General features: G+C 38.8%; 1 protein-coding gene across 1 annotated transcript in view; it reads left to right on the top strand.

The window, feature by feature from the left end:
• Positions 1 to 13,050, top strand: part of DOP1B (DOP1 leucine zipper like protein B) — a 134,745-nt gene that overhangs the window by 35,820 nt on the left and 85,875 nt on the right. Inside the window, exon 3 of the mRNA XM_063447437.1 lies at positions 10,798 to 10,979. Within this exon, the coding sequence (XP_063303507.1) occupies positions 10,798 to 10,979 (182 nt within the window). The remainder of the gene's footprint in view (positions 1 to 10,797; positions 10,980 to 13,050) is intronic.

The following is a 13,050-nucleotide window of genomic DNA, read 5'->3' as shown; positions in this document are numbered from 1 at the left end:
TGAACAGAAACAAAGGTGATTTAAAGGGACACTATAGGCACCAAGCCCACGCCAGCTCATTAAAGTGGTCTGGGTGCAGTGTCCCTGTCCCACTTAGTCCTGCAATGTAAAACATTGTAGTTTTTGGGAAACTGCAATAATGACATTGCAGTGCTAAGACACATCTGTTAAATAACAGGTTGCAACAAAAAAAAAGTCTAGTTAATAATACATGCATGTGTAAATATGTTCATTTTGAACAGCCATTATTACAAAGAAAATAAAAGAAAAGGTTTATGTTTGTTTTCCTTAAGTCTTTAATTGCAAAATCTGATGATCAATTCTCTTATAGTTTGGGGATTTAAAGAGAGACCACCTTTGATTTGCTAAAAGGTCCACTCCATTTACAACTAGCAGTTATGTAGTGTGTGTCTGTAGAATGGAGTTGGTAAGGATCTATACCAGACCTGCACTACATACATCCTGCCAAAGGATTCGGGCCCCTGAAAAATGTAGGGGATGTGAAATGTAGTTTTACACTATTTGAGCCATTTTGTTGGAGACTATTTTACGTTCGATAGAGATTCCTGTGTATTTTGACCGTGGCTTATTATTTGACTATTCTTACTTCCCCTGACCTTTGACTTGTCTACCGTTTTTGTACACTCTATTTTCCTGACCTCGGCCTGTCCTGTACAATTCTTTATAAAACGTTAAATCCGTCCATTCTAAGGTCCGGTAATACGTTTTAGGGTTTCTTTATTTTATTTATTGTTACTTAAGTTCTGCTTGTTGAGCATTAAGGTTATCCTTTTATTTTTTTTTTACACCTGTATCTCATGTCCACAGAGTACAAGAAGATAAGCGCCATCTGAGAAACGGAACCCCTTAACCCCTGTCCACCTCTCCCACCCATAGCAAGCCCCATTGTTTGACCATATTGGCTCCTGACCCCTTTCGTCTACCATCCCAACCCATTTCATGCTTTGCATTATCTACACAATTTATCTATATTCCAATGTACGTGGCAAGTTGTGTCCATTACAGATATGCCATTATCTTACTCTGTAATTTGTTTGGATATTTGCTGCATTTGCTTAGTTTCTGCATCACGGTTTTCATATGTAGTAAAAATAATTTGGATAATAAGGAAGTGAAACTCTCTCATAATCATGTCTGCAACAGAGAAGCTGTGCTTTGGTTTTGACACAAAAAAAGTGACTGCACCCATAGCCTCCTTAAAACAAAACCCCGGCAACAAGCCATTTTTCACTTCCTTGTTATTTGGCCAAATTTGGACAGTGGCGTCTGGCTGTGTGGGCGGCTTAGTGAACATCCCTATTATCTGGGGTTTGATTACTGAAAAACCCCTGCTTTTATTTTATTGTTGGCGCCACAAAACATGGTATAGCTGTAAAATATACTGGAGGGGCTGTAAATAAATGTGAGTGTTGTGGTATATCTCCCAACAGGAAAGCAGGGCTAGAACTGACATGCCAGTGACACATTGTCACCAATGACGTTGTGGGGCTGTGGCACTAATGACAAAGTATGTGTGTCAGTCTGGCATGGTCAGCCTCTGTTATGGTTGATACACTCTGTATGGGTAGAAACATTCTTGTGTTAATCCTGCGCAGTGCGAGCACATCCAGTGAATTTATCTCTGGTGTCCCGTTCAAACTCAAGACGGTGAGGCACAACTGGGAATGTCTTTCAGAATTACACACAGTTGGGTTCCATGATTTGGTACCTTATAAATAATCATGGTGATATGTGGATTAGATTAGGGTTACTCCAAGCACCATGACCACTTCAGTGATATGAAGTGGTCATTGTGCCTGGAGTCTGTATGCAGAGATTGACCCTCTTTGGCCAGCGGTGTCATAAGCCAGCGCGGAGCTAGAGTTCCACGCTGGCTAATGTCAATTCTGTGCAACTTTGACAGTCTCAGACAATAATTGTTGATCTATGCATCTTTGCAGAATCTGTAAGCATGCCGCTGGTCCACCAAAGAACATCGGAGTCCTGCTGGGACTCTGATATGGGGGCAGACTGTTGCTAAACTGTCCGCCCCATTACAGGAGAACCGTGCTAATGCAGCAGGGTGCTAAGAAAGATTTGCTGTTCCTTGTATTTTTTTTATTTATATATTTCAAAATATTTTAAAGTTCTGTTCTGGGCAGAGCTCTGCACAGCCTGGAATTCCTTGTTGAATCAGTTGTTTGGTGTTATTTATGTACAATGCACAGTGAGTTTTGCATGACTGCTTCCCGAATGTTGGGCGAGGCAACTATTGGTGCCAATTCCCAGCATTAGACTGCATCTTACACCGGTCACAAGCTCATCGTGGCTTAATGGATACAACAAAAATCTCAACCTAATGGAACAGCTCTGTGTTCACTCACAAGAACAAAGCAAAAACAATCAATTACTATTGGTGTCGTATAATTCCTCAGAATAAGTGGTTTCACTAGATGGATTTTGGTAAATGGGAAACCATTTTTCAAAATTTAGGCTGGGACTAAACCAGACAATTTGACCTAAATTGACCTAAATCGTGCAATATTTTTGGTTTTTACTTATCTGCAACTTTTCAACTCAAGTCAATTTTCAACAATTCTTGGCTTAGCGAATGATTTCCAACGCAAATTATTTATATGAAAGCCATTTCTACCCGTATGTATCACACCCATGAGCCTTGAATTAGTTTAGCGCATTTAATCGCCTTTCTGAATGTATTATTGGCTTCCTTATATCTTATATAGGATGCCTTAGATGTATCTGATTTAAATACTTTATATGTCCTTTTTATTATTTTAAATTTCTCGGTTTACCTTCCCACTAATAGTGCTTTTATATGCCAGCGAAAAGATAAACTCTGTTTCTATAAGATTACACACTGTGCAAAGGGGAAATGTTATTTTTCTAGATGGACTCCTATCTTTTATTTGTGTAAACTGCGACAAGACAGCGATTTATTGACAAACAGCGCGTGGGTCATGGGACAGGGAATTTCTGAGAAGTAAATATCCCTTTTATTCCCCAGTTACACGCAGACTGCCATTTAAAACCAATTGCTTGCGGAAGGTAATTAGATTCTCTTTTTACGTTTGCCGAGAATTTGTTCTGTTGACCCGCTAAGTCACACTGGTCTCCAACTAACAGGCAAACTAACAGTCACCTGTCAACGTTCAGTACAAATACTGAGCGTTCACATATTTACAGAAATCATATCGGATTCTTGTGTAGAAAATACAATCCTCTGGCCCTTAAAGGGACTCTGAAAGCACAGTCATTTCTACAGTTTATTGTAGTGATTATGGTGCAAGGACTCTGCGGCCATGCATGAACAGAGAAAGTAGCGTTGCAGTATTTTTTTCCCCCCTATCAGGATTTTAAGGTAATAAAATGTAAAATATCCATTCTCCTAAATTTCCAGCCTGGTAAACAACCACACTAGTGTTTTTATAGTCGCAGCATGTATATAGCATTTGCTGCCGCGCTAATATAGACAGGAGGAGGATATGAATTGCGACATAAACAAGTAGAAATAATGGCTTATAATGTGTATTTAAAATCAAGGGATATGTTTCCTGACAGTTATTTGGCTTTCCCTTCTATGGGATCGGTCGTTATTATAGGTCAGACAAAACTTAGTTGACCCATCTTAAAACTTTTTCATTTTCTCATTGGGATCTAGGCTTCAAAAGAATTCTCTTTAAATTCTATTAGTCCCTCCTTCGTGATGGCAATAACCGGAGGAACAGACTCTGGCAATACTTGAATGAAAACCTTGTTATAGAATTGGATTCTGCTAACACGCAGAACATGATATCTGCTTCAGGGATAATTCAGTGTTTCCACTCAATGACAGATTTAGAAGCCACTTAAACCTGTATCCTGAGTTATCAAAACATGTCTTCTGTTTGTCCGTAATATGAAGGTGTTTTGCCAAGCTCTGCCCTCATCCCCCATGTTATATTAATGTTCAATATTACCTGATCCCTCTTATCTTTCTCTCTCTCTTGTAAATCGTCTAGAAGATCTCCATATCCAGTTCGCCTCAAATACAATTCTTACAAGGCATTTTCTGATATACTATCATTCTAATTTCCGGTTTTCTGCCCAGTATTGTCAATCCCATTTTATTTGTAGGAACACGTATTACTTTGAATATCTGTATCAAGACACAAAGTACTACTTTGTATGAGAAAGCAATATTGTTTTTATTTTAAATTTTTATGATTTATTTAATTTAGTGCACGATTTTCCAGGCATCATCTATTTACTTAGTTTCAACTGGTTTTAACTTGGTTTCCAATGGAGTTTGCCTACAAACTGCTCTGCTTGGGATGAGAAACCCATTTCATGGTGTGGATGTACATCAGCAGTGTTACTGACGGCCGCCTACCCGCCATAGTGATTATAAACCTGCGTTATTATGTATGCTATCTAATAAAATGAATCAAATAATACTTTATGGGCTGTATATCAAACCTACTTTGATCCCCATCATTATCTAATCTCTATATAAAATTGCTTTATAGATTCGCCTTTCCATAATGCGTTGATCAAACCAGGTCACCTTACCCCAATGCGTTCTTTTCCCATAATACATCTCAGATTTGTAATGTTTCTGCATATGCACATTTTAATTACCGATTTGAATATAGCACAGCATTTAATTGGACTAAACATTTTCCGTGTTCCTTTTTAGGGAATGTTTCAATGAGACGCAATGGGTGCTGTGTCTAACCATTAAGGCCCTGTGTGATTTGGATGCAGGTAACACAGTATCAGTACATGTCTGTCTATGGAACATTCCCGTCGTTTCCCATTGAAATGACCAGCTAGCTGCTGTATTCTCAGATGCACAATAACTGCTTTGGCTCTTACACAGGGTGTGGACTGCAAAGTAAACATTCTGGAACAGGATGTAGAATACATTGTTTCATCTTTCAGGTACAGAATGAAGCCAGTAGGTTCTCCGCAGCTCCAGTGACAATGACAAACAGATCGCCGAGCAGCACCCACACTACCTTGCAAAGCCTAGAGAAATCTTCATTTGGCTATTTCATGCGTTCAGTAAGAATAATCGTCCCTATAACCAACTAAACGGAAGGGGATGAAATAATTCAAACACAGATTTTTCTGCAGCAAAAGGCTTAAGTGTGGTGCCTTTTCCTTTACAAACGGCTTAATTAGTTATACCGCCTTATTCAATGACACATAAGCCGTGGAGTTTTGATTTCTTACATCAGGGCTCAAAATCTCAAATCCTGGGCTACAAAATCATCACTGCAAGCTTTCTCTAGCCTGGCGTCTGCTAATTTGTTGCATGCCAGTTTACCCGCTTTAGAGAGTCATGGGTACACTCAGCAGGGCTGCTTTTCCACTTACCAATAGTTAGGGGGCGAGTGGAACATTTGCTCCGTCATGTAATTAATTAGAAAATTGTACTAGACTGGAAAAGTAGCAATAAAATCTGCAGTAACGAAGGGTGTTAATTAGCAGTCATGTTTTTATTTTAACCAAATACACACAGATTCCACATAGAAGCTACAGCCTGTTACTATATAGACTTCATATACTGTGTTAACGAATTGACTGTTATCCGTCTGGAATCCCTGCTTGTTTTAATTGCACAATTACCAAATGTCCGAATATGAAGGTTACGTACTGGGCAACACTTTTTGTTTACCGGCCCACATCATGGAGAATTTATATTTGGATATAAAAATATATCTGTGGTAATGGCCCTACCTCAGTTTAAGTATTCTTTTATTGATTTTTTGGGGGAATTTTTTTTTTTTTTTTTTTTAAACAAAGCGCGCATTCATAAAAAATAAATGATGTGATGCACCAGGCCGAAAACAAGCTATGCTTTAGATTAGAGGTGAATGAGCTCATACAAAGTCTTTCAGACCATTTTTATTGACTTGGTAATTGATTAGATGCAAAGCAGACTGTAAAATTGGTGGTCTTTGTATAGTAATATGGGTTTAACCCCTTGATTTCCACAAAATTATGCAGCTAAAATGGTTCATTACATTTGCAACGTCTTCTGTCTTCATGAGTTGGGATTTCTGTGTGTCCACTGATCTGTTTTCTCACACGTGCCTGTGTATTTTAGATCCCATGTGAGGTATGTCGGAAATTCAAGAAAGCTTTCTAATACACACTCCAGTCTGGAGTGTTCGCGCAGTGAGTTAATATGCTTCCTGTCCGTGATAGTTGTGTCTGTGGAATGATAATTGCCTTACCTGTGGGTTTTCAGCTCAACTAATTAAATTATTTATGAGAGTGCACAAATGGCATTTTATAGCTATAGACCAGTCTAAGGCCCTGGAACGTAACCCAAAACTGGATCCCTGTGCTGATTTCCACGGTTTCACGTTCAGTGGAACAGGCACATTATATTCGTCAGACCCCAGATAACATCCCACAAAAAAGATTTATTGCCGGGATACTGTGGTCATCCGTACAATGTAGAACCCTTTAATGTCGGAAAGAGTCTAATGAAAATATTTTGTAGAATTGAAATATTGCAATTGAAGAATGGACAGTGGGTAGATTTTCTATTTGAAGAAAAAGTTTACTAGCTAATTATAGCGGCAGACTAAGTACTATAACCACTATTGTAAGGATGTTGTTAGGCGCTATACTCCAGTTCTGGGTCAAGCTGTTTTTATGCAGCTTGACGGACCTGTGACTGTGCCATTATTAATAATTGAGAAGTTCCACTTCCACATTATAACAATATACCCAATGGAGAGCAATGTTTGAGCATGTCAGCCATGTTCAGCCAAATATGGATACAAATGCTATTGCTAATGTAAAAGTATAACCTCTATATCTTAGTAAACTTAGTAAGGGAGTATTATTTTAAAAAAAATTTGAGGTCACTGTTTTCCTTAAAATAATTCCTTTAACACTGAACATTAGGGGAGCGCCAGGGGACTCCGGTCACCGTAACATCATTGAAGTGGTTATGGTGAATGTAGTGTCCCTTTAACTTATCCATAACCCTAACTCTTCTCACATAATATAAAAGATGCATAACCATGAAGAATATGTTAAGGGGAAATGTACTGTGCATTAGGAATAATGCTTTATTATAATATCTAAAGAACTTCTCAATAGCGTGGTGTGTCTTTGCATGTGTGGGGGGGGGGGGGGGGGGTGTGGGGTGTGTGTCTTTGTGTGTGTCTGTCTCATGATGGGATATATCTCTGGTGCCAAGAAAGAAAGGAGTCTGATTGTTGGGCATATGGCAGATTTAAAACATTTGTCCTTGTATGTGTTTCATTTCATATCTGTTTATTCTTGGCTAAACAAACCCTTTCAGTGTGTCTTGAGGGTGTGGGACTACGTGTAATTTAAGTCAAATAAAAGCTTTCTCTAGTAGTGATTTCAATGCAGTCACAAGTACAGTAATTACATTTACAGCTTGTAATTATTTGTTGTGCCTGTTAATTGACTGTAATGATTGTTTAGAGACTATGGAGGGGGAGCGATGAAAATATTACACAGAAAAACATATCACAGGGTTGATGAACCATGGTTGTGTGAGATTATTAGATCGTTAGAAGACCAGTTTTAATAACGCTGATGAATACATGTCTGTCCACTTATTGTACAGTGCTATGGAATTTGTTGGTGCTTTATAAATACAGTGGAACCTTGGAACTCGAACTTAATCCATTCCAGAAGGCTGTTCGAGAACCGAATCAACATTTCCCATAAGAATAAATGTAAATTTGATTAATCCGTTCCAGACCCCCAAAATTACAGCATTTTAACACAAATTTTACAGTTCAATAATACTTATCATGCATAAAATTTATATATAGAAAAAAATGAATAAACACAATGTACAGTAAATAAAATGAAAAATTTTACTTCACTTTACCTGTAATGATGAGAGTTGATGACGTAAGTGGAAAGGAAAAGAGATATGATGGTTTGGATGGGGATAGGTAACTGTTCTTCTGGCGTTTAAAATGTGTCTGAAGCGAGACATAGCATTATCATTAAACATGTTGGTGGCATGATTTGTTCGAGTACCGAGGATCGTTCATGTACCGAGGAGAGAAAAAAAATGTCCCTACATTTTTTATTTGACTACTGAATTGTTCGGGTAAGAGACCGTTCGTGTTATGAGGTTCCACTGTAATAAGAATGTCAAATTTAACGTGAATTTAGCATTTAGTTTCCTTTTGGTACAACACACAAATTAAAACTCTGTTTCTCAACATTTATCCCAGCGCTACAGTGTCATTTTGACTTGCCCAGAATATACTGCTTTATTTGTGTACACACGTCATTGGTATTTAGTAGGATGTGCCGACATAGAGTGCTGTATTTTAATGTTTGAAGCCCTAGACCTGGCTGAATTTTATGAACGCACATATGTGGGGAAAACCATGTGTATTCTATATATGTAGTATTGTGTAAAAAGAATGTTGGCAACCTGCACTACATGTCACATATACCACTTTACATGCTAACCCTGGACGACAGATTCAATGATGAACCTATTTGTGTCAGTAACCCCTAGTCACTGACTGAGAGAAATGGCTCCTTTTGTATTTTGCATTCAAACTGCACTTGGCCACTCAGGCATTGGGTATTTAAATATGTATTCCTAATGCTAGCTGGAGAGTAGGCAACCTTTTGGTAGTACTATGCCAGAACAAGCTTTTGGAGTGCCGGTCCTATTTTTTTTTTAATTTTTATTTTTTTTAATTGAGGTGGGTATGTTGTCTTATTGTGCTTGTGTTATTTATAGGTGCTGTAGTTGCTTTATTGTGTTGTGTTTGTGTGTATGTGGGCTGTTTTATCGTTTATGTTCATGAGTAGTTTGAGATATTGTGTATGGTACTTATGGATGTGGGCGGTGTATGGGAGCTGCTTGTGGAAATGTGTCTGGATGATATAGTGTGTTTTGTGGTATGTGTATGCAAGAGGCTGCTTGTGGGATTGTCAGTGGTGTTGTGTTTGTGGGGACTGTGTGTGTTGATGTGTTGGCTGTTTGTATTATTTGTATGAGGGGAGGCTGATTCTGCAGCTCTGTGTATATCTAGAAGTATGGGTGGCTTCCTTGGGGGTCCAGTGGGGACCGGACTGGCCAGGCACAGGTCATAGACAGGAGCTGTGATAGCTTCAGCAGGCTGCTGATCTGAGATCACTTCCTCGAAGTGCTGCAAAGCGTAAATTGAGGATTGTCCATCACACCTGCAATAACCGCTCGAGTTTCACTGGCAGATATCTGAAGTCCCACTGGGACTGCTGATAGACTAGAGTCTTTTTGGCTCTGGCAGCCTTAAATGCCATGTATGGCGCACGTGCCACAGGTTGCGGACTCCTATACTAGCTTGGTAGATTCAGCCCCCTCCCAAGAAGTTATAAAATAAAGCTGTTTACTTGCAGTACTTCCCCGGTGTACTGGTCTCACCATAGCTGCCAATCCTCCCCTTTCCCCGATACTGATGATCTCAGCCAATTCAATGCTTCCCCATAGAGAGCATTTGGAGGCATGTGCGCGTGTGTGACAATCACTGCGCCAGTCAGCATGTCCTCATAAAGATGCATTGACTCCGGGAAACATCCCTATGGGGAGTGCTCAGCGTCTCCATGCGCAATCTTTGCAGGACTGCATCCAGGATGTCCCGTAGTGTCTCTCTGAGGAAAAGCCACAAGAGGAGGCGTTGGGCAGCAGTGTAATGTGGAATTCTATATCGGTGACTCTGTGGGTGATGCTTTTTTTTTTTTTGTCTGAGGACAGAGTTGTCCAGTTTTTTTTTATTTCATTTTTTTTATTGTATGTTTAAGAAAGCAATCAGCAACCCCCGAGATGGTTCATTGCCCCTTTTCTGACCTTAAAATCTGAATAAAAATAAGAACTGCATATTGCTTTAGAATTGTGCAAAATATCCACAATTAATTTTTTGTGCAAGAGATTTATTTGTCGTTGACTTGTTCCGGTGCTTTCTGTGTTTGACACGGGACACTTAATGTGAACCTGCAATTATTTTAGGTAAGTCGTACAGGTTAAACCGGTATGTTGTCATGTGAGAAGCCTCCGCGTGTAATAGATTGTTGTGGAAAACCGTTAACACATTGCTCAGTGGTACATGGTTGGCTGTTTCATCACAAGCAGTGTATGTACCATTTTGTCTGTTGTTTTTCATTGTATATAGTGGCTGTGTTTTGCCTAAAATGTGTACAGTGGGGTCTAATTATTGGCATAGTGTGTCTTCTGGTACACTTTGTGTTTCTTGGTATATTACTGCTGATGGCATGCCAGACAAATAGCAATGTCTAGTCTAATGGAAGGATCCCGGTATATTGATTACTTATTTGTACATTCACTGCATTGTGAGTGGTGTTGATTTCTGCTGCTGTGTGTACTGAAACTTGCACAGCAAGAACAGCTCTCGTTTAAAAAAGCCCAGATAAAATGACTGGGTGCAAATAACTTCCAACTCCCAGTATAGTTTCTCAACATTAAACCCACAAAATTAATACAAGAGACAAATGATGGCTCCACAATAACTCCCAGTCAGGGGAACTTAAATGCCAGACCTCAAACTCTTAATAAATAAGATGTGTCCATTGGACTATAATTCTGATGATGCACAGCCAACCTACAGGGGTGACCCAAATCGGAGTTATGGAATAATGGGAATATCTAATTCATAGTTGTTGTGGTGCTAATTGTACTGTAGATATAAATATTCTTTATATTTTATTATTTCCTGCTTTTTCAATGCCTTTCATTTCAATTTCAAGTCAATGTCTTTAATGTCTTTTCAGGCCTTGCAAAGCAATTTAAAGTACTGCTTGCTGCCCCGACGTCTGATCATTAGCAAGAGATTGGCACAATGCCTGCACCCAGCTCTCCCCAGCGGCGTGCATTTAAAAGCTCTAGAGACCTACGAGATAATATTCAAAATAATTGGGACAAAATGGTTAGCCAGAGACCTCTTCCTATACAGGTAAGGACAATAAAATGACTGCATATTTGCACATGCAATGATTCATATAGCGTTATGCCCACACAGTAATATAGACAAAATGCTGATCACATGAAACAAAATCCTTTTACAGAAGAAATTAGCAAGCTAGATGGTTTTTGATAAAGAATGACTTGAGTAAGTGAACCAACCGTATACCCATATCCACTGTCAAAATATATGTATTATATTAGATTTTTTTTTTTTTTTTTTTTAATAACCACTTTTTTAAATGTATGTTTAAAAGCCAAAATTAAATTTGTGCTTTTCATTGTTTATTAAATAACCTCTTATTTTGATCTTCTATTTGTGCTCAACAGGGGAGTCTTTTATGGTTGTTATAAGGATTTATATGTTTACATCAAAATTAAAGGAACACTGTAGGCACTTTAACAAATCCATCTTATTGAAATTGGGATGGTGCCTGCAGTCCTGCAACAGAAACAATTGGGACAATTCCGGCAAAATATGGATACTCTGTCCCAAATAAAGGGCAAACCAAATGGTGAGAAACTTACACAGAAAGAGTTTTGTAATTTGTGAAGGGAACAAATTATACTCAAAGTCAAAACGTAATGTGCAACATTTAGTAAGTATAACCCTTCATAAAATACCTTTTTCTTTCTAGCATACAGGTTCAGGAATACAGGTGTCTGCCTAATGCAATCCTATATTTTAAGTGAGTTGTAGCAAAATTAAATCACAGTGCTGCTAAACGTTTTGCAACATATTTAAGACTTGTTATATAGCCCAAAGGGTTACATATGTGTATAACTCATTCCGGAAAAAAAGAGCAGGTTTAAAGGGACACTATAGGCACCAGAACCATTACAGCTTATTGTAGTGGTTCTGGTGTCTATAGCATGTTCCTGCAGGCTTTTCAATGTAAATGTTGCCTTTTCATACAAAAGGCAGTATCACATTGCTGCCTAGTATCACTCCTATTGGCAGTCGCTCAGATGGACACAAGAGGTGCTTCCTAGTCCAGTGCCGCACATGCACTGCATGGAGATGCATTTATTTAATGCATCTTTATAAAGAGATGCTGATTGGCGCACTGCAGTGTTTAGCCGTGCATGCGCAATAACCTCTCAATGCTTTTCTATGGGAAAGCATGGGTTTGTATCTCAACTACAAAGGCGGGCGAGACCGGCGCGACATAGAAAAAAAAAAAAGGCACGTTTTAACCATTGTCATCTCCACGGAGAGGGTTGGGTCACCTAAACATAGATTCCTGAACTATAATGTCAAGAATACATGTTTGTATTCCTGACACCATACTGTTCCTTTTAAGTATACTATTGCTAGTCTATATATTATCTGTATTGGCCTATTTCCTGCAGTTGGTTAATAAAGTTTCAGACACTAAAATATTCATAACAAGAGAAAAATTCTTCACTGTCATATAGACATTTAGTGAGTAGGTACCTTTATATGTTGCTGACTTACTGCAGGTAGGAAAAACTACTATCTAGGTGTTCAAAGGCAAGATTATATCTTATTTGACCTGGTTTAACTCTTTCAAGCCTGCTTTAGTGTGGCAGGATCTTATTACAATGTTGCTGCACAGCTCGCAATGGAGTTAACAAATCCTGGCACATTGTCCAAACATGATCTCTGTCACCTTCTCAGCCTGTTACCTGTAGTATCGAGTAAAGAAACCTACATTCAGAATAAATGTTTGCACGCTGTGTAGTTAATAAAGTTTCAGAGACTAGTGTATTCATAGGAACAGAAAAGGACTGCTAGTACAATTAGCTAGAATCCAGGTCTGACGCGTGCAAGCCGGTCTATGTCATGGCCCCAGGGATAGGATTTACATCAGCCTACTTTGAGTTTTGTTTCCTTATCACGTTGTGAGCCCTCATTGAGAACTATGACTAAGGAGGAGTGAATCAACATGTATACACACATCTGTATGGGTATATATCCGTATAGGTATTGAATTGCGTTTTCTGCTAGTTTTCTTCCCACCGAACACTTTGGTAAACGTTGAGAATGAACAGCTAGACACTCGTGATTCATTCAGAAATGGATCTCTCCCTCTAAGGAT

This window comes from Pelobates fuscus, chromosome 1, assembly GCF_036172605.1.
Source record: "Pelobates fuscus isolate aPelFus1 chromosome 1, aPelFus1.pri, whole genome shotgun sequence".
NCBI lineage: Eukaryota > Metazoa > Chordata > Amphibia > Anura > Pelobatidae > Pelobates > Pelobates fuscus.
Note: the sequence above shows the minus strand (reverse complement) of the source record. Positions and strands in the feature narration are given on the sequence as shown.